General features: G+C 52.6%; 1 protein-coding gene across 9 annotated transcripts in view; it reads left to right on the forward strand.

Annotated features, from left to right (window-relative positions):
* TOM1L2 (target of myb1 like 2 membrane trafficking protein) overlaps positions 1-21,512 on the forward strand; it is a 122,218-nt gene extending 100,706 nt beyond the window's left edge. For 3 of the 9 annotated variants that reach the window (XM_032270698.1, XM_032270702.1, XM_032270704.1), the window contains 9 exons: positions 274-407; positions 2,921-2,969; positions 3,418-3,541; positions 6,648-6,765; positions 7,937-8,012; positions 10,665-10,751; positions 17,400-17,459; positions 19,464-19,500; positions 20,519-21,512. In XM_032270698.1, the coding sequence (XP_032126589.1) occupies positions 274-407; positions 2,921-2,969; positions 3,418-3,541; positions 6,648-6,765; positions 7,937-8,012; positions 10,665-10,751; positions 17,400-17,459; positions 19,464-19,500; positions 20,519-20,667 (834 nt within the window). In that variant the 3' untranslated portion in view covers positions 20,668-21,512. Of the gene's footprint in view, positions 1-273; positions 408-2,920; positions 2,970-3,417; positions 3,542-6,647; positions 6,766-7,936; positions 8,013-9,385; positions 9,463-10,664; positions 10,752-11,783; positions 13,777-17,399; positions 17,460-19,463; positions 19,501-20,518 lie in introns of those variants that run through there. The other 6 variants (XM_032270700.1, XM_032270705.1, XM_032270703.1 and 3 more) reach the window with 5 other exon arrangements.
* Positions 21,513-22,065: the final 553 nt, after the last annotated feature.

Here is a 22,065-nt window from a genome sequence, read left to right on the forward strand (position 1 = left end):
ATATTTTTAAATGACTTGTATAAGCATGAACTTATATACATACAGCAGTGTGTCTGTCTGGGCGTTGGCTGAAAAAGTGCTTGTTTCCTCTGGGAAGAAGGAGCAGGCGGTGAAGATGGAAATTCCACTTTGAATGTGGCACATGTCTGGTTTTATGAACAAGCATGTACTCCTTTTGTGACTTTTAAGAATCAGTACAAATGTTTTCAAAGGAAATAGAATGTGACAAAAAGCGCACCCAGCAGGCTACCCAGAGGTGCATGTGTTCCCTAGGAGCTGAACAGGACCTGCCGGGCCATGCAGCAGCGTATTGTGGAGCTCATCTCCCGTGTGTCCAACGAGGAGGTCACGGAGGAGCTGCTTCATGTGAACGACGACCTCAACAACGTTTTCCTTCGATATGAGAGGTGGGAGCTTGAGTTCTTTTTTTTTTTCCCCCTTGAAAAGATTGTTGCCATAACAGAGGGATTTCTTTCATAAACAAAGGAAAGAGAGGGAGAGAGAGAGAGATTAGAGTTGGGAAATACTCATCAGAGATGCTAATTTGTTCCCGGCTGACAGGGAAAATGTGTCTTGTCCTCCTGGGAACTGTGCAGCAGAAGCAGCAGGAAGTTGACGTGCAGAATTAGGCTCTGCCCTTTGTAAGCCTCAGGCTGCTCTGCCTTTCCCCACTGCCCCGCCACCCCCAGCCCCAGGGAGGGGTAGGACTTGGGGGGCTCTGGGCCCCAGAGCTTCTGCACCTGCTCCTTTGATGATCGTTTGAATTTGAAAAGGATTAAAGGGGAAGAAAAATCTCTACTAAGAAAAAGGATTTCCTCTTTCCCATCTTAAAAAAAAAAAAAAAAGAAAAGAAAAGAGAAAAAGCTTTTCCCTCTGCAAATGTCAGTGTTATCTAGAGCATTCAGGGGAAGCAGGCGGGTGTAAGTGCCGGAAAGCTGCTGCTTAGGGAAGCGCGCACACATTCATTTCAGTTCTTTCTGCAGCCACATCGTTTTTGGGTTTGAGGTAACAAACCTGCAAATTCTTTTTCATTTCCAAAGCCTTCTCTCAGGACAAAGTCCAAAATGTCTTACTTAGACCTAGTTTTAAATAGGAGGAATAATGGTAAGCACAGTTCCCATCTCATCACTTGATGGGAGCACACTGGCCTTTCACGAAGGACTCAGCATCAGGACCAGAGAGGACCAACCTTTTCCTCTTAGAGATGAGGCCTGAGACAACAGGACAGTGGCTTGAGTCCCCTGCAGACTTGAGATCGTGGTCCCCTCTGCCGCACCAGCTGACTCACAGCCTACTGCTGGCTTCATCAGGAGGACAAGCATCTGGCATCAGTTAGGGTCAGTGGGACAGATGCTTGCATTTGCATTATCCTTTGGGGGCCTAAAGGGTGGTTTGTTGTGGTTGTCACGGTCTTGGGACTTGTCTCAGCTTTTGACTATGGAAGTACACACCAGTGGCTCTGTGCCTGTCTGACAGGTGAAGAAGCCTCTGCAGTAAGTATGTGGGGGTCCCCAGGACCGCCCCCCCCCGTGCATCAGTTGGAGAATAGGAACAGATGTGAGGGGACTTGACTCCCAGCCCTAGCCCCTTTGTCTTGCCACATGTTTTCAGTTCTTCATGGTAAATGGGCTTGGGTTTAACCTGTTAAACCTGTTTAAGCCCTGCTAGAAAGCATAACAGGAGCTAACTGGTGTGGGCATTTTCACCCAAGAGTCCCCAGTCCCAGCACTACGAAGAATTCAGAGGCAAAGCCTGGGGTTGGTGGCTGGAGGTGCTGTCCTGGTTGGAGTGTCTTTGATGATACTCATTGCTCATTGAAGATGAGTGTGGGAAAGGTACCCCAGGATTAAAATTGTCTCAGATGTATTAATATTGCTGTTCTCCTTGTAGACCACTGTTGAAAAAACCACACACGTCTTTCTTACCTTTTCTCTTTTTTTTTTTTCTTTTTTTTCTTTACACAAAACTTTGAAGATACACACAAGTCTTTCTTAAAACCAAAGTAGACACTCACCGCCTACCCAGATCATTCCTTCTGGGGATCCCTTGTCACCAGACGCTGACCCCAGCAAGTTGGGAGACAAATGTGGAGCAGCTTAACTCACTAAAGCTGGGTGTCCAAGGCTCCAGCTGGAAAAAGTCTCTTGGTTACCGCTGCCCGTGGCATTTGGAGCTTTAAAATACAATACAGAACATAATCTATTCTGCCCCACCCCAACACACACCTCATAACTACTCTTCTCTTCCCTACCTGATAGAAGGACGACCTGGTTTCAACAGTTGCTCAAAGTCAAGTCCCCTGCACTGCCTGACTGGGTGCAGAGGGGACTTATTTCACCCTCCTAGCAGCCCTTCAGTGATTGGCCCAGGCCTCTCCACAGTAGCTACTGGCAAGCATCCCCCGCCTCCCCGCCATAGCAGGGACTTGCGCCTGCCTTCCTCCTCCTGGTGCCTCCCCTGTGCGTGCCCTGCCCCCTTTCCCCAGAGGTTGAGTTGGGAGCATGATAGGAACACTAGCTAGTTGCTCCTCAATACAGCCCTATGAAATAGGAATCTGCAGCTGCTGCCTGGCATTGTACATTTGAGAGCTCCAAGGTAAAGTGGCTAAGCCATCCTCCCTCCAGGGTCAAGAGGAGCTCTCTGAGCCCAGGGTGTGTGAGGAGAGGCTGGGGACACTCAAGATGGGCCACCACCTCTTTCTGATGACAACTGAGGGTGCTGGGTGAGAGGCTGATCCCCCCAGGGGGAGCCCCACACAGAGGAAGCCTTGGCAGAGTTGATGTATGGTTTCACTCCCTAGCCCCGAAGTGGGACTGGCTGGTCTTGGTTCCAGCGGCTCTTCATAGGACTAGTGAGCACTCCACAGGGCCAAATCACAGGCTTCCTTTCTCCTTACTTCTGCTTCCCCTTTCCGCATTAGGTTCGAACGATACAGGTCTGGCCGATCGGTTCAAAATGCCAGTAATGGAGTAAGTATTCCTTCAGAATTCTCCCATCTCCTGGGGCCAGACCTGCCCCTCCACATTTTGGAGGCTGGAGAGACCTCCAGTTTTTCTAACTGGGGTTGAAACATTAGGGAAATTGAAGAGCAAGCTCTGGTTGATGGGATACTAGGGCAGAGCTAGCAGGTACCCCTGATGGAAGGGTGGCAAGGGAGCCTTAAGTCTGCAGCTCCCAGGACAATCACTCAGCAACCCCTCCTTTTAGTGGGGAGGGAGAGGAGGCAGTGGGCAAGGCTCACTGACATCGAGGCCCATCATGGACCCGGAAGGCGGGTGGGGAATGTGGCCTTGCTTCAGTGCTGGAGCAGCGTTCATGCCTTTCCTCTCAGAGCCCTGCACAGTTGCCTCGCTAGCTTCTACTTCAGAGCCCGACTCCAGGGCTCTGGGGCTCATGGCCAATCTCACGTTCTGACAGGTCCTGAATGAAGTGACGGAAGACAACTTAATAGACCTGGGGCCAGGGTCTCCAGCCGTGGTGAGCCCTATGGTGGGGAACACAGCACCCCCATCTTCCCTCTCCTCCCAGCTTGCAGGCTTGGGTGAGTGTCTCACAGGGACAAAAGGACCTACCTACCTACTATCTACCACTAGGGACAGGGGAAATTCCAAGGAATTGGAAGTCATTTGCTTTTTAAAGAAAGGGTACCTGCCTTTTTTTTTTTTTCTTCTTTTTTTTTGAGACAGAGTCTTGCTCTATCGCCAGTCGCCAGGCTGGAGTGCAGTGGCGCAATCTCAGCTCACTGCAATCCCCGCCTCCCGGGTTCCTGCCTCAGCCTCCCGAGTAGCTGGGACTACAGTCATGCGCCACCATGCCCAGCTAATTTTTGTATTTTTTGGTAGAGAGAGCGTTTCACCATGTTGGCCAGGATGGTCTCGATCTCTTGACTTCATGATCCGCCCGCCTCAGCCTCCTAAAGTGCTGGGATTACAGGCGTGAGCCACCGCGCCTGGCCTACCTGCCATGTTTTATGTAGAACATTCCCTGTGATTGAAGTGATTTCCTTTTCAATATTAATTCGGTCAAGGCCGGGGACATAATCCCAGCACTTTAGGAGGCCAAGGTGGATGGATCCCTTGAGGTCAGGAGTTCGAGACCATCCTGGCCAACATGGCGAAACCCTGTCTTTACTAAGAATACAAAAAAAATTAGCCAGACATGGTGGCAGGTGCCTGTAGTCTCAGCTACTCAGGAGGCTGAAGCAATAGCATTGCCTAAACCGAGTAGGCAGGGGTTGCAGTGAGCTGAGATCACACCATTGCACTCCAGCCTAGGTGATGACTCCATCTTAAAAAAAAAAAAAATCAATATTAACTTGGTCAAGGAGAGCAGATAGGTTTCAGCTCATTGGCTCCCTGGAACACGGGTTTGAGGAGGATGCCAAAGCCACATCAGGACTTAGAAGTCTGTGATTGATTGACGATATTTGCAGAAGGCTTGGGAACAGGAGGTAGCAGCACTGACATATTGCTCTCCTTGAACTGTCCATCGGCCTAAAGCAGTCCATTGTCTGGAACTTAAAAGAAGCTCACCACTTTCCACAGTTCATTTAGTTTGTACATTCAAAGTGTGTATATGACCCTAGCGCATTAGTTATAATGGATAATACCAATTTGTAATAAATGAAATTATAACATTGAAATCATTAATAAGCGTGGCCCTCAAAATTCTTCTGTCTTGCTTTTCGGTTTCATTTTTTAAACTATTTCTCTGTCTGCCTTCCTTTCATTTAACTTGAGCTAAACTTCTAGTGGCTATCAGTTGCTATAATTCTAGCTTCTCAATATTTCATATATTTGTAGCCACTATTTCTGTATTGGAACAGATGTCTCTGCCTTCAGTCAGTCCAGCATATATGACTGCCAGATTTAATACTTAAAATTCAAATTGGATTCTGCTACCTCCCTTCTTAAAAAAACGTCTAGTAGGCCAGGCATGGTGGCTCACGTCTGTAATCCCAGCACTCTGGGAAACCAAGACGGGTGGATTGCTTGAGTCCAGGAGTTCAAGACCAGCCTGGGCAACATAGCAAAACCTTGTCTCTACTAAAAATACAAAAAATTAACTGGTAGTGGTGGCACACATCTGTAGTCCCAGCTACTTAGGAGACTGTTGCAGGAGAATCTCCTGAGTCCAGGAGGTCAAGTTGCAGTGAGCTGAGATCATGTTGCTGCACTCCAGCCTCGGCATCCAGAGTGAGACCCTGTCTCAAAAAAAAGTGTAGTGTCCACTGTGGTGGTGGCTCACACCTGCAATCCCATCACTTTGGGAGGCCGGGGTGGGAAGATCACTTGAGGCCAGGTGTTTGAGACCAGCCTGGGCAACATAATGAGACCTTGTCTGTACAAAATAATTTTAAAACGGCTGGGTGGCTGGGCGTGGTGGCTCACGCCTGTAATCCTAGCACTTTGGGAGGCCGAGGTGGGTGGATCACCTGAAGTCAGGAGTTCAAGACCAGCTTGGCCATCATGGTGAAACCCCATCTGTAAAAAAAAACCGCTGGGCATGGTGGCGCACACCTGTAGTCCTAGCTACTTGAGAGGCCAAGGCGGTGGAATCGCTTGAGCCTGGGAGGTCAAGGCTATAGTGAGCCATAATTGCACCAAGAGAGTAAGACTCTGTCTCTTAAAAAAAAAAAAAGCTGGGCACAGTGGCTCACACCTATAATTGGAGCATTTAGGGAGGCAGAAGCGAGAGGATCATGGGGTCAGGAGATTGAGACCATCTTGGCCAACATAGTGAAACCCTGTCTCTATGAAAAATACAAAAATCAGCTGATAGTGGTGACACGCTCCTATAATCCCAGCTACTCAGGAGGCTGACGCAGGAGAATCACTTGAACCAGGGAGTTGGTGGTTGCAGTGAGCCAAGATTGAGCCACTGCATGCCAGCCTGGGCACAGAGTGAGACTCTGTCTCAAAAAAAAAAAAAAAAGTCTAGTGTCTTCCCACCCACTCCTTTACCTGGCATTTGGGGTATTACCAGCCACTTCCTCCACAGATCTCTTCCTGTGAGCACTGTTCACTTCACACGCCCTGGCCTCCAAACCCTGTGCCTTTGTATGTGCCTTTTCCCCTTCTCCCCCAGCATCCTCCCTCTCATCTTTACAGACCCACTCTTGTGCTGGTTTTGAGTGTTTCCTGACATCTCAAGCCAAGCACTGCTGTGGCTTCTCTCTTGCCTACTCTGAACTTCTTGAAGCTGAGAACCATATCAGATTTAATTTGGTCTACTTGAGATCTAGCTCTGAGCATGTTGGGTGCCTCAGAAATATTTTCTGAATAAATAGGTGTCCCAGGTCCTTGACATTGTGACTGAGTTAATGAGGAGCCCATCCGAGAAGGGCATTATGGAAAATCTTCGGGTGCACTGGGGCCAGTCCCTACCTTGTCGCCCCAGCAATTTCCCTTTCATTAGGACTCTTTCCTCTCCTTTAGTAGTTTGGGGGCAGTGGCTGTCCTGACCCCTATCTGGCCCACCCTGGCTCCTCTCGCATGTGTACACTGGGAGTACCAAGGAAAGTCCTCCCCCACCCCCCACCATGGAACCTAAACTCACCTGGCTGGTGTCCTAATTTGGGGACCCTCCATCAAATCTACAATCCACATTTTGTTCTCAGCTGCCACCCATTTGTTTTGTTGCCACAGACTTGGGGACAGAGAGCGTCAGTGGCACCCTCAGTTCACTCCAGCAATGTAACCCCCGTGACGGCTTTGACATGTTTGCCCAGACGAGAGGAAACTCCTTGGCTGAGCAGCGTAAGACGTATGTGGGGCCCCTTCTAGTGGCTCTCTAGAGATACTGGGGGGGATTGACCCATGCCTGGCCACAGGCTAGCACAAAAAGGCCTTTATTTGCCATGTCCAGGACTGCCAGGAACTTTAAAGCATGGCTGTAAAGACTTGGCATTAGATGCAGATATTGAATAAACACTAACTGCCTCCCCCGTCCCCCCCACACACACTCTCCTGCCCTTGGGGTTGATTGGAGTGTGATTTCTCCTGTCAGCTGTAAGAGACAGCTTTTCTCTTTCCTCCCCATGCTGCCGCCGCTGCAGACACCACCCCGCCTGGCCCCTCATCCACAGGAGAAGCTCGGAAGCAGGAGGGTGTAGCCATGCAGGGTGAACCCCTTCCTTACAGCAAGATTGTCCTGACTGAAATACGTGGTCAGGGCAGAGGCTCCTCTGATAGCAGCTCTGGCTAGGATGAGCCATCTGGAATTCAAGGAGTTGATTCCAAAACAGAGAATCCCCTACATCTCAGGAAGGCACTGTACATGTTTTGAGCTTTCTATTTAGCCTAAAGGCAGGTGAGACACACTTTTTCCCACCTTTCCCTGTAACCCAGCATCTTGATGCACTCAGCACCCTGAGTCCTGCTTGGGACTCAGCAGGGTAACCAGAAACCCAAGGTCCCATGTACCCTTCACCAGCAAAAGTTGCTTGTAAAACAGATACAGCTAAAGGAGTCAGGGAGTGGAGGAAGGCCTCCCATAGTCAGTGACTGTCCGGGGTCCCAGAGACCACCTTCCCTGTCAAATGCCACTGAGGCTGCTGCTTATAAAATAAGAATTAATGTTACTTTGCCTTTATCTCATCTTCCCTCTGAGGAGTATTAGGGCACTTTGAACACCCTGTCATTGAGCTTCAGAGATGCCCAGTATTGTTACTCAAGAGAGGGATATTGAGGTGCACAAAACCTGAGATCGCAGAGGAGACCGGTGGCTCAGGCCGAGCGAGGACCCAGGCCTCCTAGCTTCCACTGCAGGGACACAGCATGAGCCCTTAGCCCCTGCTCAATGCCAAGGTCTCAGGAAATGTTTTTCCAAGGACATCTGAGGAAGTACCATAGGATAGAGGCAATTGCAGGCCACCGCCCCATCTGTCCATGACCACTGGGGGAGACTAACTCTGCTGCTGCTGCTTCCTCTCCAGGGTAACCTATGAGGATCCGCAGGCTGTCGGAGGGCTTGCTTCTGCACTAGACAGTCGAAAACAGAGCTCAGAAGGGGTAGGTCTTTAACCCTGTTTTTCTGCCTGGAGTCTTCTGGAAGGAATGTCAGGTGGTTTGGTAAAGCTGGCTGGGTAATTCAGCAGAAGCAGGCTTGCACAGGGGCAGGGACACCCTGGGGGAGAGACCTGTAGAGCCCAGGTAGTACTTCATTGAGTCTTCACCTCACCCTGTGAGATGATGCCACACATGAGCTTTCCAATGCACCCAAGAGGAGACAGTCCCGGGGAGTAGGAGACGGGCTAAGGGGTACCCAGAGAGCAGACAGCAAGCGGGGGGTCTGATCTTAGGAGTGTCCGACTCCAGAATCCCTGCCCTTCCTACCATGGTGGCCCTAAGTTCTCCAGGGGCAGGTCTCCTATGGTCACCTGCCACAGTGCCCCTGGGTTTTCAGTGCTCTGATAAAACCATGGCCTGCACAAGGAAGGACAGTGTGGCCCAAGCCACATCTTGGATGGTCATTTGTTGCTGGGCTGGCAGAGCAGTACCAACCCCATTAGCAGGCACTCGAGGGCCAGGATTTGTTTGAGGAGCTGGTGCAGTTGGGTGGTGGCTGGGAGGGTGTTCTGTGATGGTGCAGGGGTGCAGCACAGTGAAGTGGAGAGAATGGTACGTATTTGGGCGCCCCATGCTTTCTGTACAATTTCAGATTACTAAAGGGGAAGAGATATGTGTCTTAATGCTTCTCATGAGATTTTTCTCTTTTTTCCTAACTAAGAAATGTGTATGGATGCATGTCTGTTTGCAGGGGCAGGGAGGAGGAGGGCCCTTGGAATAGCTGCCAACAACAGCTGGAACTCCTCTCTGGGTCCCCTGGCTGGGCTAGAGAGGGCAGTGATCATCTGTCTACTGGACAGGGAGGCTTGCAAAGGGCTGTTTGCTTCCTGGGTACCAATTTTTTTTAGCCTTCTGAAGCCTCTGTCCAAATGGGCCCAGGCAGGCAGCAGTGCTGGTTTCCAGGGGATGCTCCTGCTTTGAGGGATGGGACTCCTTCATCCACGTGAGGCCCCGCCTGCTGGAGCTGAGGGCATGCATCCCTCTGCACTGGTCACCAGGGGGCGCAGAAGAACCAACAGGCTGCCTTGGGTTCTCAGTGCCCTGCCTTGCCACAGGAGTGGGCAGTGCCACCTGAACCCCTGAGACTAGGACACCCAAAATCAAGGCAGTGCTCATGGCTCTGATTCTCCCATTACTTAGAATGTCCTCCCACCTGCCCCAGGGAGGGCATTAGAGAGCCCAGCTAGGGGCCTACCAGCATACTGCCTGGTGAGGATCTCCCCTCCTCCTGGCCAACCCTGGTCTGGGTTGGGAACAGCCCTGTGCCCCTGTCAGGCAGACCTCATTTGTCCCTGACTCTGTCCATGCCAGGGTGTGTCCTGCTGCACCCCTGGCGTTATCAGTGCTGAGGCCTGGGTCTGAGCCCGGGAGATGTAAGTGACTTCCCGCCCTTCACACATGGCATGTGTGGCTGGACTAGCCCCCTGTTTTCAGAGGTCCTGATGACTCCGGCAGGTTTTCCACACAGTGGTAGACAGATTGCTTTTTTTTTTTTTTTTTGAGATGGAGTCTCACTCTGTCACCCAGGCTGGAGTGCAGTGGTGCAATCTTGGTTCACTGCAGCCTCCACCTTCCTGGTTCAAGCAATTCTCCTGCCTCAGCCTCATGAGTAGCTGGTATTACAGGCACCTACCAGCACACTCAGATAATTTTTATATTTTTAGTAAAGACAGGGTTTCACCATGTTGGCCAGATTGGTCTCGAACTTCTGACCTCAGGTGATCCACTTACCTTGGCCTCCAAAAGTGCTGGGATTACAGGCGGGAGTCACTGCACCCAGCCATCAGATTGCTTTTCATGTTTGCTGCTCAATGGAGCGATGCCACAGCCACAGCCTCAGTGATATGGGGCAGCAGGGCATGTGGGTTGTGTGTGTCTGTGTGTCCACACATATTCTTGCCCACCTGCAGCATTTCAGGTTACCTTGTCCTATCCCAAGCCACGTTGACCTGGAAATGAAAACGAGGCCAAGGGAGAAATTAAGAACACAATAAGGAAGGGGAGAAAATTATGTAGCCACACCTCCAGAAATCAGATCCAGCCAACTCAGTCAAGTAAAGGTCATCCCAGCTACGCAGGAGGCTGAGGCAGAAGGATCGCTCATGCCCACGAGTTTTTGAGACCAGTCTGAGCAATATAGTGAGACCTCATCTCAAATGTAGTATTCAAGACCTTAGAAAAAGAATACACAAGCCACTAGAAAAGAGTAAAAAAGAAAAAGTGCAGGAATAAGCTAGAAAAAAGTAGAAATGCTTTTGTAAAACTGGTTCTTTGAAAAGTTGACCCCCTGCCAACCCTGTCAGGGAATCTAGAGAAGCAGCTCTGGTCAGCCTTCTGTGACCTCCCGGAGATGTCCCAAGGGCACGGGAGTAGTTGCCATGAGTATATGTTATCCTGTTGGGACTCTTGGTTACTAAACTTTTCTTCTTTTTTCCAGGCAGGTAAGGGGGACATGCCAGGGGTGGAGGTTGGGAGCAGGGGCATTACATCTCCTTAAATGGCAAAGGGTCACGTCTGAAGAGTGACTTTTCTGTTTCCACAATATGTGCTATTGACTTCTTTCTCATGGGTCTTGCTGTGACTTTTCTTTCTGAGACTTTTCTCTCCTCGGCCCAGAAGAGAGGTAGAGGTGGGGACTCTGACCTGGAACCCATAGACAGCTGGCTCATAACCCAAGGAATGGTGAGGAGTCACCAGCCGAGCCCAGCCCACTGTCCGCCCCAGCCCCTACCTGCATAACAGCTTACGTGTTCCTCTCGTGACCTGCCGAGCCCTTGCGAATCAGACAGTACAAGGTCACATTCTCTTTCTGACAGGGGTGCCAAACTTCCCCTCCTATTTTTGCATAATCTCCATAAGCACAGATTCCCAGTCCCAGAAATAACCTCTAGTTTTCTGCTGAGGTCCCTGCCTCCTGGCCTTAAGAGTCTGGGACGTTAGCAGGGATGAGGAGAGGGTCCTTTCCTTCCTTTTACTGTCTCTGGAGCTCTGGGCAGTATTCACTTTTCCAGGATGAGCACAAGTTACTGTGGCTTTTGCTTGGGAGGGAACAATTCTAAGGGAACAGACCCAAAGCATCTGACCAGTCAAAGAAGCCCCCTCTAGCCCAGTGCCTGTGAATTTGGCAGTCCTAGGCTTGACAGTTTTTATAATATAAAACCACTAAGTCCCCCAAAAGTATTTGAAACCTGTTAAAGAATACATAGGCCTGGTTTGGTGCCTCATGCCTATAATCCCAGCACTTTGGGAGGCCGAGGTGGGTGGTCCACGAGGTCAGGAGATCAAGACCATCCTGGCCCACATGGTGAAACCCCGTCTCTACTAAAAATGCAAAAATTAGTCGGGTGTGGTGGTACTCACCTGTAATCCCAGCTACTTGAGAGGCTGAGGCAGGAGAATCTCTTGAACCTGGGAGGCAGTGATTGCAGTGAGCTGAGATCGTGCCACTGCACTGCAGCCTGGCAACAGAGCCAGACTCCATCTCAAAAAAGAAAAAAAAAAAATACACAAAACAGAAATCAAAGAAGACAAAGCCTATGGGAGTTCAATCTTATAAATGCAGTTAGTTCTCATGTAGCAGAGCTTTCTTGGCCCACAGCCCTGCAAGGGTCTCTCCCGCCTTGTCTGTTCAGGTGGCCCTGATGCTGGTGCATGGAGACAGGTGAAGTTTGTCTCGGGCTGCATGCCTTGGGATGACCATTTCACCTCTTTCAGAGCCGAGCTCTGTGTCCATGTGGTGGAGCCTGAGCTGGAGAAAACGCAGAGAAGGAAAGATGATGAAAGCAGTGGGAACTTGGGCCTCTCCCTCCAGGTGGGGCGGGGTGAGAGGAATACATAACTGCCCCTAGTGTGCTATGCCAGGCTGTGGCCGGAGGAAAGGCCAGCAGGCCCTAGACTGCAGGCAGCACAGGGGCCACCTGCTTGAGCAAAGTGTGACCAGTGAGCAGGAACTTGGGCCATGCAGGACCACCCAGAGCCATGGGGGTGAGGGGCATCTGCCTGCCACCCAGCTTGGGTGGTGCCCTCTGCACAGCTCTGCTGTCAGCCCGGGCAGGTCTCCCGCCACCTGTGACAGCAGCAGCACACTCCTGCTCTGGGTGAGGAGGCAGTTCCTCCACTGCACCCCAAGCCTGTTCTTAGAGAGATGCGCTGGCCCAGGCCTCTCATTTGCTTCTTCAGGGACAGGCTGGGCTCTGGCCCACATGTCGGGGCCCTTACAGCAGGGCTTCTCGAGATCATGTCCACTCATTGGGAAGATCCAGCCCACGTGTCCTTGTGCCTATTTATCCTGCAAAAAAGGATACTGCCCATACAAACTCCCGTGAGGGCAGCCTTGGCAGCTGGTGGTGGCGCCTGCCTCTGCCCACACAGACTGCCCCCCGCTGCCTGGTCCCCACAGACAGCTCCAGTCTCTAACTTCCCAAAAACAAACGTAACTAACAGCTAACCTGGTGTCTTGCCTGACTGACTGCAGTTTTTTTTTTTTTTGTCTTTACAACAACAAATATTAATTGCTTTGCCTTATTTCCCTTAGTGTAGAAACCTTGAGTCTTTTCAAACCTCCCAAGTACAAATTCTTTACTTGGAAACTTTTTGTACTATTGAGTGAGATCAAAGGCGTTTAGACTTCGTCTCAGAGGGGTGGTACTTGAAGTGTCGTAGGAAGGGATTCACAGCTTCTCTGGAAATAGCATACCTGAGCTAGAGAAATTGTTCCTGTTGCATTGAAAACTGCACAGGTGGGTTCCCTTGTGGGCCTGGGGCTGTGGGAAGCTGCAGAGGAGCAGCTGATGGAACCCTTATGCTCCTGGGTCTCAGGTGTGTGGAAGTTAACTACCACCACCAGGCTTATTACCGGCTGAAGAGAAATGAGGTCTGTCAACGGGCCAGCGCCGGGCGGCTCTCAGGGAGACTCCTAGGCTTGTGCTCTCTCTCCCTGGCCTCTCTAGTGTGAGGTCTTTTTGCCTCTTCTGGCTGCTGATTAGCTTGGGGTGTCTTCCTTATGCAGGGTGCAGCCAGGAAGATACCCTCATAAGTCAAAACAGGAGCAGTGGTAGGTTAGTAGAGTCTGCTGCTGCCAAAACCCAGGTGTGGGTTTGGAGGGCAGGACTCCCTACTCACACCTTGAGGCCCCCAAGGCTCCTCTTACTCTGGAAGGTTAATCCTAACTCCTGGAGCACCAGACACCCCTCTCCCCCTTGGGCAGGCAACCCTCCCTCCTGATCCCTGAGGCAGAGCTGCCCCTGCCTGCAGTTCCAAGTAAGAATCAGCAGACAGTAGCGTGGCTCACCTGCTGCTCACATCAAAACCTGTGGCTTCTGACATCCCAGATGCCTGTCTATGGACTTTGAAAATGGGCAGGGCTAGTCTAACCACTGCCTCGGCCAAGCCAGCCTGGCTGAGCTTCGGGCTGTAGGCTCTACTGGAGGGCTTTCCTGTGCTAGCTTCCTTCCCTTTTCCCTCTTCACATGTCTTCTTCCTTTCTGTCCCCTCTTCCAACTCATACTCTTCTTCAGATCCCTCAGACCAGCCTTCAGCTTGGATCATTGCCCAAGAAAATGCTGAAACGGTGGTACATCAGGCTGGGCGCAGTGGCTCACACCTGTAATCCCAGCACTTTGGGAGGCCAAGGTGGGCAGATCACTTGAGGCCAGGAGTTTGAGACCAGCCTGGCCAACATGGCAAAACCCCATCTCTGCTAAAAATACAAAAAACTTAGGTGGATGTGGTGGCACACACCTGTAATCCCAGCTACTCAGGAGGCTGAGGCACAAGGATCATTTGAACCTGGGAAGCAGAGGTTGCAGTCAGCCAAGGTTGCACCACTGCATTCCAGCCTGGGCAACAGAGCAAGACTCTGTCTCAAAATAAACAAAAATAAAAATAAAACTATGAACATCAGAGCCAACAGCCGCCTTAGGAATCTGCTGGGCCAGCCCCTAGTTTGACAGATGAGGACGCCAAGGCCTCCCAGGGGCCTGGTGACTCGCCCAAAGCTGCATGGAAGAAACAAGAGTCCCCTAGAACAACACAGTGCCCCTCCACTAGCCAGGGCCCGCTTCCCTCCCATCGGCCTGACAAGGAGTGCGTCCTCGGCCTCCCACAGTTTCTTTAGTTCATATTTTCCAAGCAGTGTACATGTTTAGTCTGATTCTGATAGCACCTACATTATTAGAAGGGACTTTGCCCTGTTGTCATACTCAAGGCATTTATTTACCAGGACAAGAGGGTTAGATGCTAAGGTTTTGTGTCCGGCCACAAGAAAGTCAGTTTTAGTGTATGTTACATAAGCTTAACTGTTAGCCAGCAAGCTGCTCCACCATGGTTCACGCCCCGAGGCCAAGTGCCTTCCATATTGTAATGAGTCACTTCCAATCATTTCTGATATCCCCGGGTTTCTGAATTAGAAAACAGAAGCACCAACCTGGGAGTTAAGGGTTCTGAGTCATTAGTATTGAAAACCAAATACAACCTAGCAAGTGCCAGATGAGGACATTGAGGCCAAGCATTGCTCAGACTTCTGTCCCCTACTCTCCACCCAAATCTCTGAGGCTTCTTAGGATAGAAGAAATTTGGGAGCTCTCAGGTGAAGAAAGTGGGGTCCAGAGAGAAGCAACTCACCCCAGGTCCTGCCACCAATGAGTGTGAGGGTCCAAATGGACCCCACCCAGTGCCCTCTAGGGCTTGGGCTGGAGGATGCCATTCCATAAACATACCACTTATTTGGAAAAATCTAGAACAGGGAAGAAAAGGGTTCCCATGATCCAACTTTTGGGAAACTCTTTGAGGGGGTGAGGAATTTCTTAAGTGTCATTGTTTATTTTCTGAGCATGCTGGCTCTCAAGATTAATCTCCAAAGAAGAAAAGTAGAGCATGATCCCAGGCTTAAAGGATTTGTTCTTCAGCAGCAACAAAACAATTACACGATAAATCTGAAGGTTCAAGGCCCCGACCCCTTAGTGTCTTTATTCTAGCTTTTGCAACACATTGGAAAGCTCAGGACATCTAATCTCAGTTTCTCCTAAGCGAACGAAAGTCGGTCAGGTGTAAAGAAAGGGCTGGTGTGCATTCTGACCGCTCATGTGGGGGTGTTTTCTCTCTGGAGACGCTGCTGACTTTCTGAGCTTCAGTTCTGGGGACTCAGCATGGCATGTGTCCTCCCAGAGGCCAGGCATTCTGACTTACAGGCATGGAGAGTATGATAACTGGCATGCCCCGTTCCAGGAATGTGCCTGCCAGCAAGCACAGAGTGGCAGATCACACCTGTGTGCCCTACAGCTTTTTGATGGGCAAGGTAGTGCCCGCCTTAGGCATTGTTAGCACGTCGATCCGTCATTTGTGTTCCACCTCACAGTGAGGACGCACATGCGTCTTGTCCCTAGGTTTCATGTCTGGGTGATGAGACTCCCTGGTGCCTTTTCAATTCAATATTCTTTTTTTTTAGACGGAGTCTCACTCTTGTTGCCCAGGCTGGAGTGCAATGGCACAATCTCGGCTTATTACAACCTCTACCTCCTGGGTTCAAGTGATTCTCCTGCCTCAGCTTCCCAAGTAGCTGGGATTACAGGTGCATGCTACCACGCCCAGCTAATTTTGCATTTTTAGTAGAGACTGGGTTTCTCCATGTTGCTCAGGCTGGTCTTGAACTCCTGACCTCAGGCAGTCTGCCCACCTTGGCCTCCCAAAGTGCTGGGATTGCAGATGTAACCCATCGCTCCCGGCCCAATTCAACATTCTTAAGTCACCAGTAAGTCAAAGAAATAATGGGCAACACAGACTCTTCTTAATCTGATCAGTGACTGGCTTGGGCCTTTCTGAAAATGATCTTGTGGGCTTCCCACGTTGGGTCTGAAGTTAGGACACAGAGTACATTCCTCAGAGCAAGGGACCAGCCGAACTCACTGAGGGAGTGAAGAGCTCTGGTGGCATCGCAGACACCTGCTCAGAGTGCTGGGTCCCAAACCACCTGGGGCCCCAAACCACCCTCCCCAACCAGCAGCAGCACGTGTCAACCTCCAGGACTGGAGTTGTCACATCACTGCTGCTGATACGTGTTCTTTGCTTTTTTCCTTTGTGAGGGTCGTGTTATTTTTTACATTTGATAGACACTGAGGTATTCCTTTTACTGCTTATTTTTACATTAGTCTTACCCTAGATCATGGCATTAGGGTGAAGCCTGCTATAGACACAGTGCTGGCATTTTTTAATAGAAATGGTGAGCCCTAGGAGGGTACTTCCCAGAGCCAGGGTAGGTGAGGAGGTGATGAAGGGCCATCACCCCATTTTCCTAGGCTGGGAGCCAACATTCCATTAACATGGCTTCTAGGGAGTTAAAGGTTACCTTTACTCCTTACCACGTCATATTTGACACATGGATTTTTCAGAGTCTCTGTTCCTGAGGCGCTTGGCACAGTGGCCCAAGCAAGGTGGCTATTTGAGCACCCCCGAGGTACACCTTAGTTCGCCTGGAAGCCACCACCTCTCTGGCTCTGGCTGCTGCACCCAGTGCTCAGCTGAACTCGGTTTCTCTGACTCCTGAAGCACAGCCAGCCACTGAGCACAGCGAAGAAGGGGCGAGACTAAAGGGAGCTGCGGCCTTCAGGGCTGCTTCATTAATTTCCCCAAAGAGACACATAGAAGACTAAAGCCCCACAGGCCCCTTGGTCATCAAAGCCCTCGTTTTTTGCTGTGTTTCTGTTGATGGTAAAATGTGCCTGCCTCTGTCTACCAGGCCACACCCAGTCCAAGGGAGCGCGCACCTCCTCCAGTGCCCCTCTCCACTCAGAAATGCGCCAGGATGCATTTCGAAATATCTTCAGCTGAGCAAACAGACCCCTACATCCCCCAGGGCTGGTGCTGCCCGCCCTCCTGAGCACCTGTACCCTGCTCTGGGCGGGCGGTCACTTGGCCTCCTCTGGGTTGGGCCTGATGGTGGACAATCACAGTGGCTGAGTTCAAAATCAACCTGCATGACAGCACCTTCCTGGGGTTAGAAGGCGCTTTGCAGCCCAGGGCTGACCCGGCAATATGAGAGTGGAAACGCATAGTCAAAAAGTTCTCCATTTGAAGAACATGTACAGCCCCCTTCCTTCCCGCTGGCCCTGCCAGGCAGCCTGCTTCTTCTCATTCGCTCCTCATTGCTTTCCTCATCTGCCATCTCACACACGGCTGCCCCATGTTGCCCCTGTGTGCCGTGCAGTGGTGTTTTTTTGCTCTGTGTACGTTTTGGTTTCATTTGGGGTTGCTGTTGATGATTTCCTTTGTTCGGTGTTCTGTCTCCCTCGCTGGCTGTGTGGGGGCTGCCTGGCCCGCCGCTTGCCGCCTCCATAGATCCCCGTTGCGCAGCCCTCTGTCATGGACGACATTGAGGTGTGGCTCAGGACGGACCTGGTGAGACTCGACTTTTATATTTCATGTGTGGGGTGTGGAGCGGCAGAGACTCTTCTGAGGACAGGCCTTGGGGGAGAGTCGGCGGGGGCTACACCCCTGTCTGGGTTGGTGGAGAAGGGAGGTCTGGGCAAGCTCCGTAGCTCCCCCTCCTCCCCGACATCAGCCCATAGCCGCAGGTGCTGCGGTGGCCTCCCGGCCTGGGGAGGCCAGCTGTGCTGGGGCCAGGCTCTGGGCACAGCCTCCCTCACCCACGCAGACCCAGCCCTGGCCGGCTCCAAAACACACACTTGCCTTCCCCCAAGTTTCTTTTCCATTTTAGATGTGTGTGCGTGCTTTGGTTTTCGGGGGAGGGGGTGGGGGAGCATGTTTTGTTTTGTTTTGTTTTTTGTTTTCTTTTTCTTTTAATTGTGAAGTATACACACGGTGCTTTTGTTTTTTAATTCGCTGTCATCCCCCTCCTGCCTTCCTAATTTTTGATTTAAAAGAACCCCTGCCCCAAAGACCCATTGTCTCCGTCCTCGGAGATAGGGCTGGAAGATGAGGATACTATGCATCTGAAAATGGCAACAGGTCCCAAGAAAGGGGAGCTGCAGTGGCTGTGATGACACCTGCTGGTCCTTCCCTTTGTTCTTTCAGTCTCAGCAGCGCAGTGGGGAGTCAGGGTGGCAGGCGAAGAAGTGCACTCTGGGAAGTGGCTTGCCCAGAGTCATGGGCTAGTTGGATTCTACCCCAGAGCTGGAGACACCTCATCTCCCTCCTAGCTGCCTACTCTGCAGGGTGTCTTGTCCCCAAGCAGAAGAGCCTGTTGAGTTCTTTAACCACAGGGTCAATCAACCTGGCTGTCTGTGGGCTGGTGACCTGACCCCTCCCACGCTAGGACAGCAGGCCTCAGGTTGGGGCCTCTTGCTGCCCTGGGCCTCCTCCCCAGAAGGTCAGGTTTTCCAAAGACATGCCTTGCCAAAGGAGGCAGCTGCCAGGGTGTCAGGGAGGAAGAACACACCCCGGGACATCTTTCCCAAGGGGATACCTCGAAAATAAAGTGCTCCTGTCACAGAAGCAAGGCAGGAAGGACCAAGGTCCTTAACTTCTAAGGGGGACCCCAGGGTCCAGACAGGGAAGGGATGTGTCCAGTAAGGCTACATAGCAGGTCAGTGGTAGAGCCAGGAAGGACCCAGGTCTCCTAGCCCAGCCCAGAGCTCTGTCACTTCCCCATCCTGCCCCTTCCCGATAAGGCCCTGCCCATGCAGGCCCCCGGGACCCCCAGGAGCTTAAGACACACCGTGTTCTCCAAACAAAATCAGATCTGATGCACTTTAATTTCTGAGTGCACAGAGCCTCCATGCCTCCTTCAAGAGCCGGCAGCAGGTGACAGAATCTGGGCCACAAGAGGAGGCTGGTGCAGCTCCCAGGAGGCTGCGGGACATGGCTTCTGGAGGCACAGCCTCCACTGCCAAAGCACCTACTGAGTGACAGGCCCTGTGCTGTGGGCTTTGTGGCCCTGAGACATCCAGGCTGCGTGCAGTTTCCAGCTATTGGTGTGAACAGTGTCTTCCCAGAAACCCCGTGGCTGGCGTGAAGTGGGTGTTGTGCTGGGCACGCGTGACCCTGCGTGTGCTCAGGCTCAGCTGCTGTGGCTATTGCTCTGCGCCTCTCCCTACAGCCTCGAGAGTGCTGAAGGCGAGATCCGCCCTCCACAGCCGAGGCAGGAGAACCGGCCTGCACCGTTTTTGGAGTTTTCTTTCCAGCCCTTCTGGAGGATCAAAACCTAAAACATATTTGAATTTTTTTGCTTTTTTTTTTTTTTTTTTTTTAAAAAAAAAGCTTCTATTACTCCAATTAGAAGAGCAGTATTTTGCACAGGAATCTGGAAACAGGGAAAATTAGGAAATTTTGTTCAGGCTCCCCTGGGCAGTGCTGCCCTGGGGTGGCCATGGGCAGACAGGTGGCTGGGCCGGCAGTGCTGGGACCAGTGCCCTAATTCCATTCTCTCTGCTTCTCCCACAGAAGGGCGATGACCTGGAGGAGGGTGTCACAAGTGAAGGTATGGCCTGGCCAACGGCCTTACAGCCCCCATTTGTTGCTCCTGCCCCAGGCTGCACAGGGCCTGCCCCCGCGTCGCCTTGGAGCCTCCACTGCCAGAGCACCTGGTGCCAAGCCCTGAGCCGTGGGCTTCACAGGTGGCTTGGTCCCACCCAGGTCTTATGCTGATACGGGAAGTGTTATTTCTCTTATCTAGTTTATTGGGAAACAGAGGTCGGAAAGAACATGTGACTTCCGCCAGGTTCCAGAGCTAGTGAATAGTGGGTGCAGATTGCCACCGGATCCCCACCCACAGGTGCTCCGCCCAGCTCAGACATGCGCAGTTTGTCAGGGTGTGCAGCAGCACCCTTGGGCCACTGAGCCAGAGGGAGGAGCCTCTCCGGGGCCTCAGCTGATGGGCTGAATGGGAGCAGCGGGGTCTTAGTTCTCCCGCGCGGCCACCCCCACATTCCCTGCCCTTCACATCCTGCCCTCGAAATTCATCCTGCCCCACTCCACCCACCTGCCCGTGCTCCTGTCCCCTCTCCAAGTCTGCCAGACCCTGTGGTCAGACAGCTCCATGGGAAGGGAACCATCAGGACCCCGCTCCCTAGGCCTTATCAGTGGGGCACTACCCCCTCTCCACTGCCTTCCTCGGCATCTCCTCAGTCTCCCCTGTCGGTGGGCAGGGGTGGGGTACATGGGATGGTCCCTACCTGGTTAATCAGGAGCCGGCCCCTCCAGCTCACACTGCCCCACCCCCAGTGCTGATCTGGAAAATGGACAAAACCCCAAGTCAGCAGTAGGATGAGTGCTCTAGGCTGTGTTTTCCAGAGCCTCTCCCTACAGGCCTGGAGAGCTGGGCACAGCCAGGACCTTCCCCCCACACTGCAGCTTATGAAGCCCTCCCCACCCACTTGCTCCTAGGGTGACTTCATGCCTGCCCTAGAGGAGGAAACTGAGGCCGGGGAGTGGAAGGCTGTGCTTCCTCTGGTGGGCAGCCCTCACCAACCCTAACCCTTCCTTGGTTTGTATTGCAGAGTTTGACAAATTCCTTGAAGAAAGAGCCAAAGCTGCTGAAATGGTTCCCGACCTCCCCTCGCCCCCCATGGAGGCTCCTGCCCCGGCCTCAAACCCTTCTGGCCGGAAGAAACCAGAGCGGTCTGAGGATGCCCTCTTCGCCCTGTGAGCGGGGCTGTGGTTTGCCTCCCCAGATGGCGGGTCCCCGCCCACACCCTCTGGACACCAGGCACTGGCCACTCCTCCATCCCCAGCTCCACAGGGCCTGCACACCCGTGTCTCCATGGAAAAGCCACCGTGTCTGCTCCCAGGCCTCCCACTAGTCAGGACCAGCTTTAGCCACCTTCTGTTCTCTGAGTGGTGGGACAGCTACAGACAGAGACTCCCACCCCTCCCACCACGGGCCCCTCTGCCCATGTTTCCTCCCAGGAAGGGCGGGCAGAGCGGCCCAGCCCCAAGCAGGGCAGCCCCGCCCCAAGCAGTGCAGCCCCTTGGCAGTGCTTCCTGAGCAGACCAGCGGGACTGTCTTTCCTCCACCTGCCCACAGAGAACGAGCAGGCCTGGCCCCACCCTGCGCTCACCTCTGCCTGGCTCAGCAACCTTCTCAGGCACCCTCGCTCTTGTGCCCCTCTCTCCCCAAAGGGGCTTGGTGGCACTTCTGGAAGAGCAGGGTGTGGCTGCGCCCATGGGCTGGTCTCCCTTCTTGGACTTGTCACCTTGTGACGCTTGGCTTTTTGGCATTTGAGAAGGTTCTGTCGGGTGTTCACGGAGGGGGGGTGCTTCTCACCTTCTTGACCCTCTCTCTGTCACTCAGCTGCTAGCCCAGGCCTCACACCCGAGCTGGCTCAGTAGCCAAGCCTGGTACCAAGGAGCTCTGCAGGCTCCCAGGGCAGGGAGAGGGCGAAGGGCAATTGGGAGGGCAGCAGGCAGCCCACAGATGGTGGCCATGTGGCACGCTGCTGGGGCGACACTACCAAGAAACCAAACTGCCACGTGCACACCGCAGGCCCACACGCACACACCTGGCCCTCGCTTGCGGAGGGGCTTGTCCTGGAGGCGGTGCTCGGGCTTGCCTGGGGAGGTGTCTCGGGTGTGCACATGGGCCACACTCAGGGTTGTGGCCTGGCCCATCGCAGCCTCGCCCCTCTGCCTCCAGAGCCAGCAGCAGACAGCTTTGCGGCATGCTTGGAGGTTCCAAATGACAGAGAGGCCCGAGCAGCACTGAGGCCCCTGCCCTGCTCCCTGGCATAGGCCTGGGCCTACTTGCACAGACTCCTGCCAGCCTGGCCACAGCTTACACTCTCCCCACAAGCTGATCCTGAAGGCAGACAGAGCTTAGGGCTGAGCAGCTAGGGGCTGGTAACATGTACTCCCACCCCGTGTCCTCACTGGTGTGTCTCCTTGCCATGGGCAAGGGACTTATGGGTCATGCTAGGCCCTGGTCCAGCCAGACACCCCCACACTCCCCACCAAGCTGCTGTTGCTCCGAAGGAGAAATCTGCAGCTGTGCGCACCCCTGTGCGTCTCAGGCCCAGCTCGCTGGGTCAGTGTGCTCCTGTCCCCTCCA

Source organism: Sapajus apella, unplaced genomic scaffold (genome assembly GCF_009761245.1).
Source record: "Sapajus apella isolate SASKATOON/1434 unplaced genomic scaffold, GSC_monkey_1.0 scaffold215, whole genome shotgun sequence".
Lineage (NCBI taxonomy): Eukaryota > Metazoa > Chordata > Mammalia > Primates > Cebidae > Sapajus > Sapajus apella.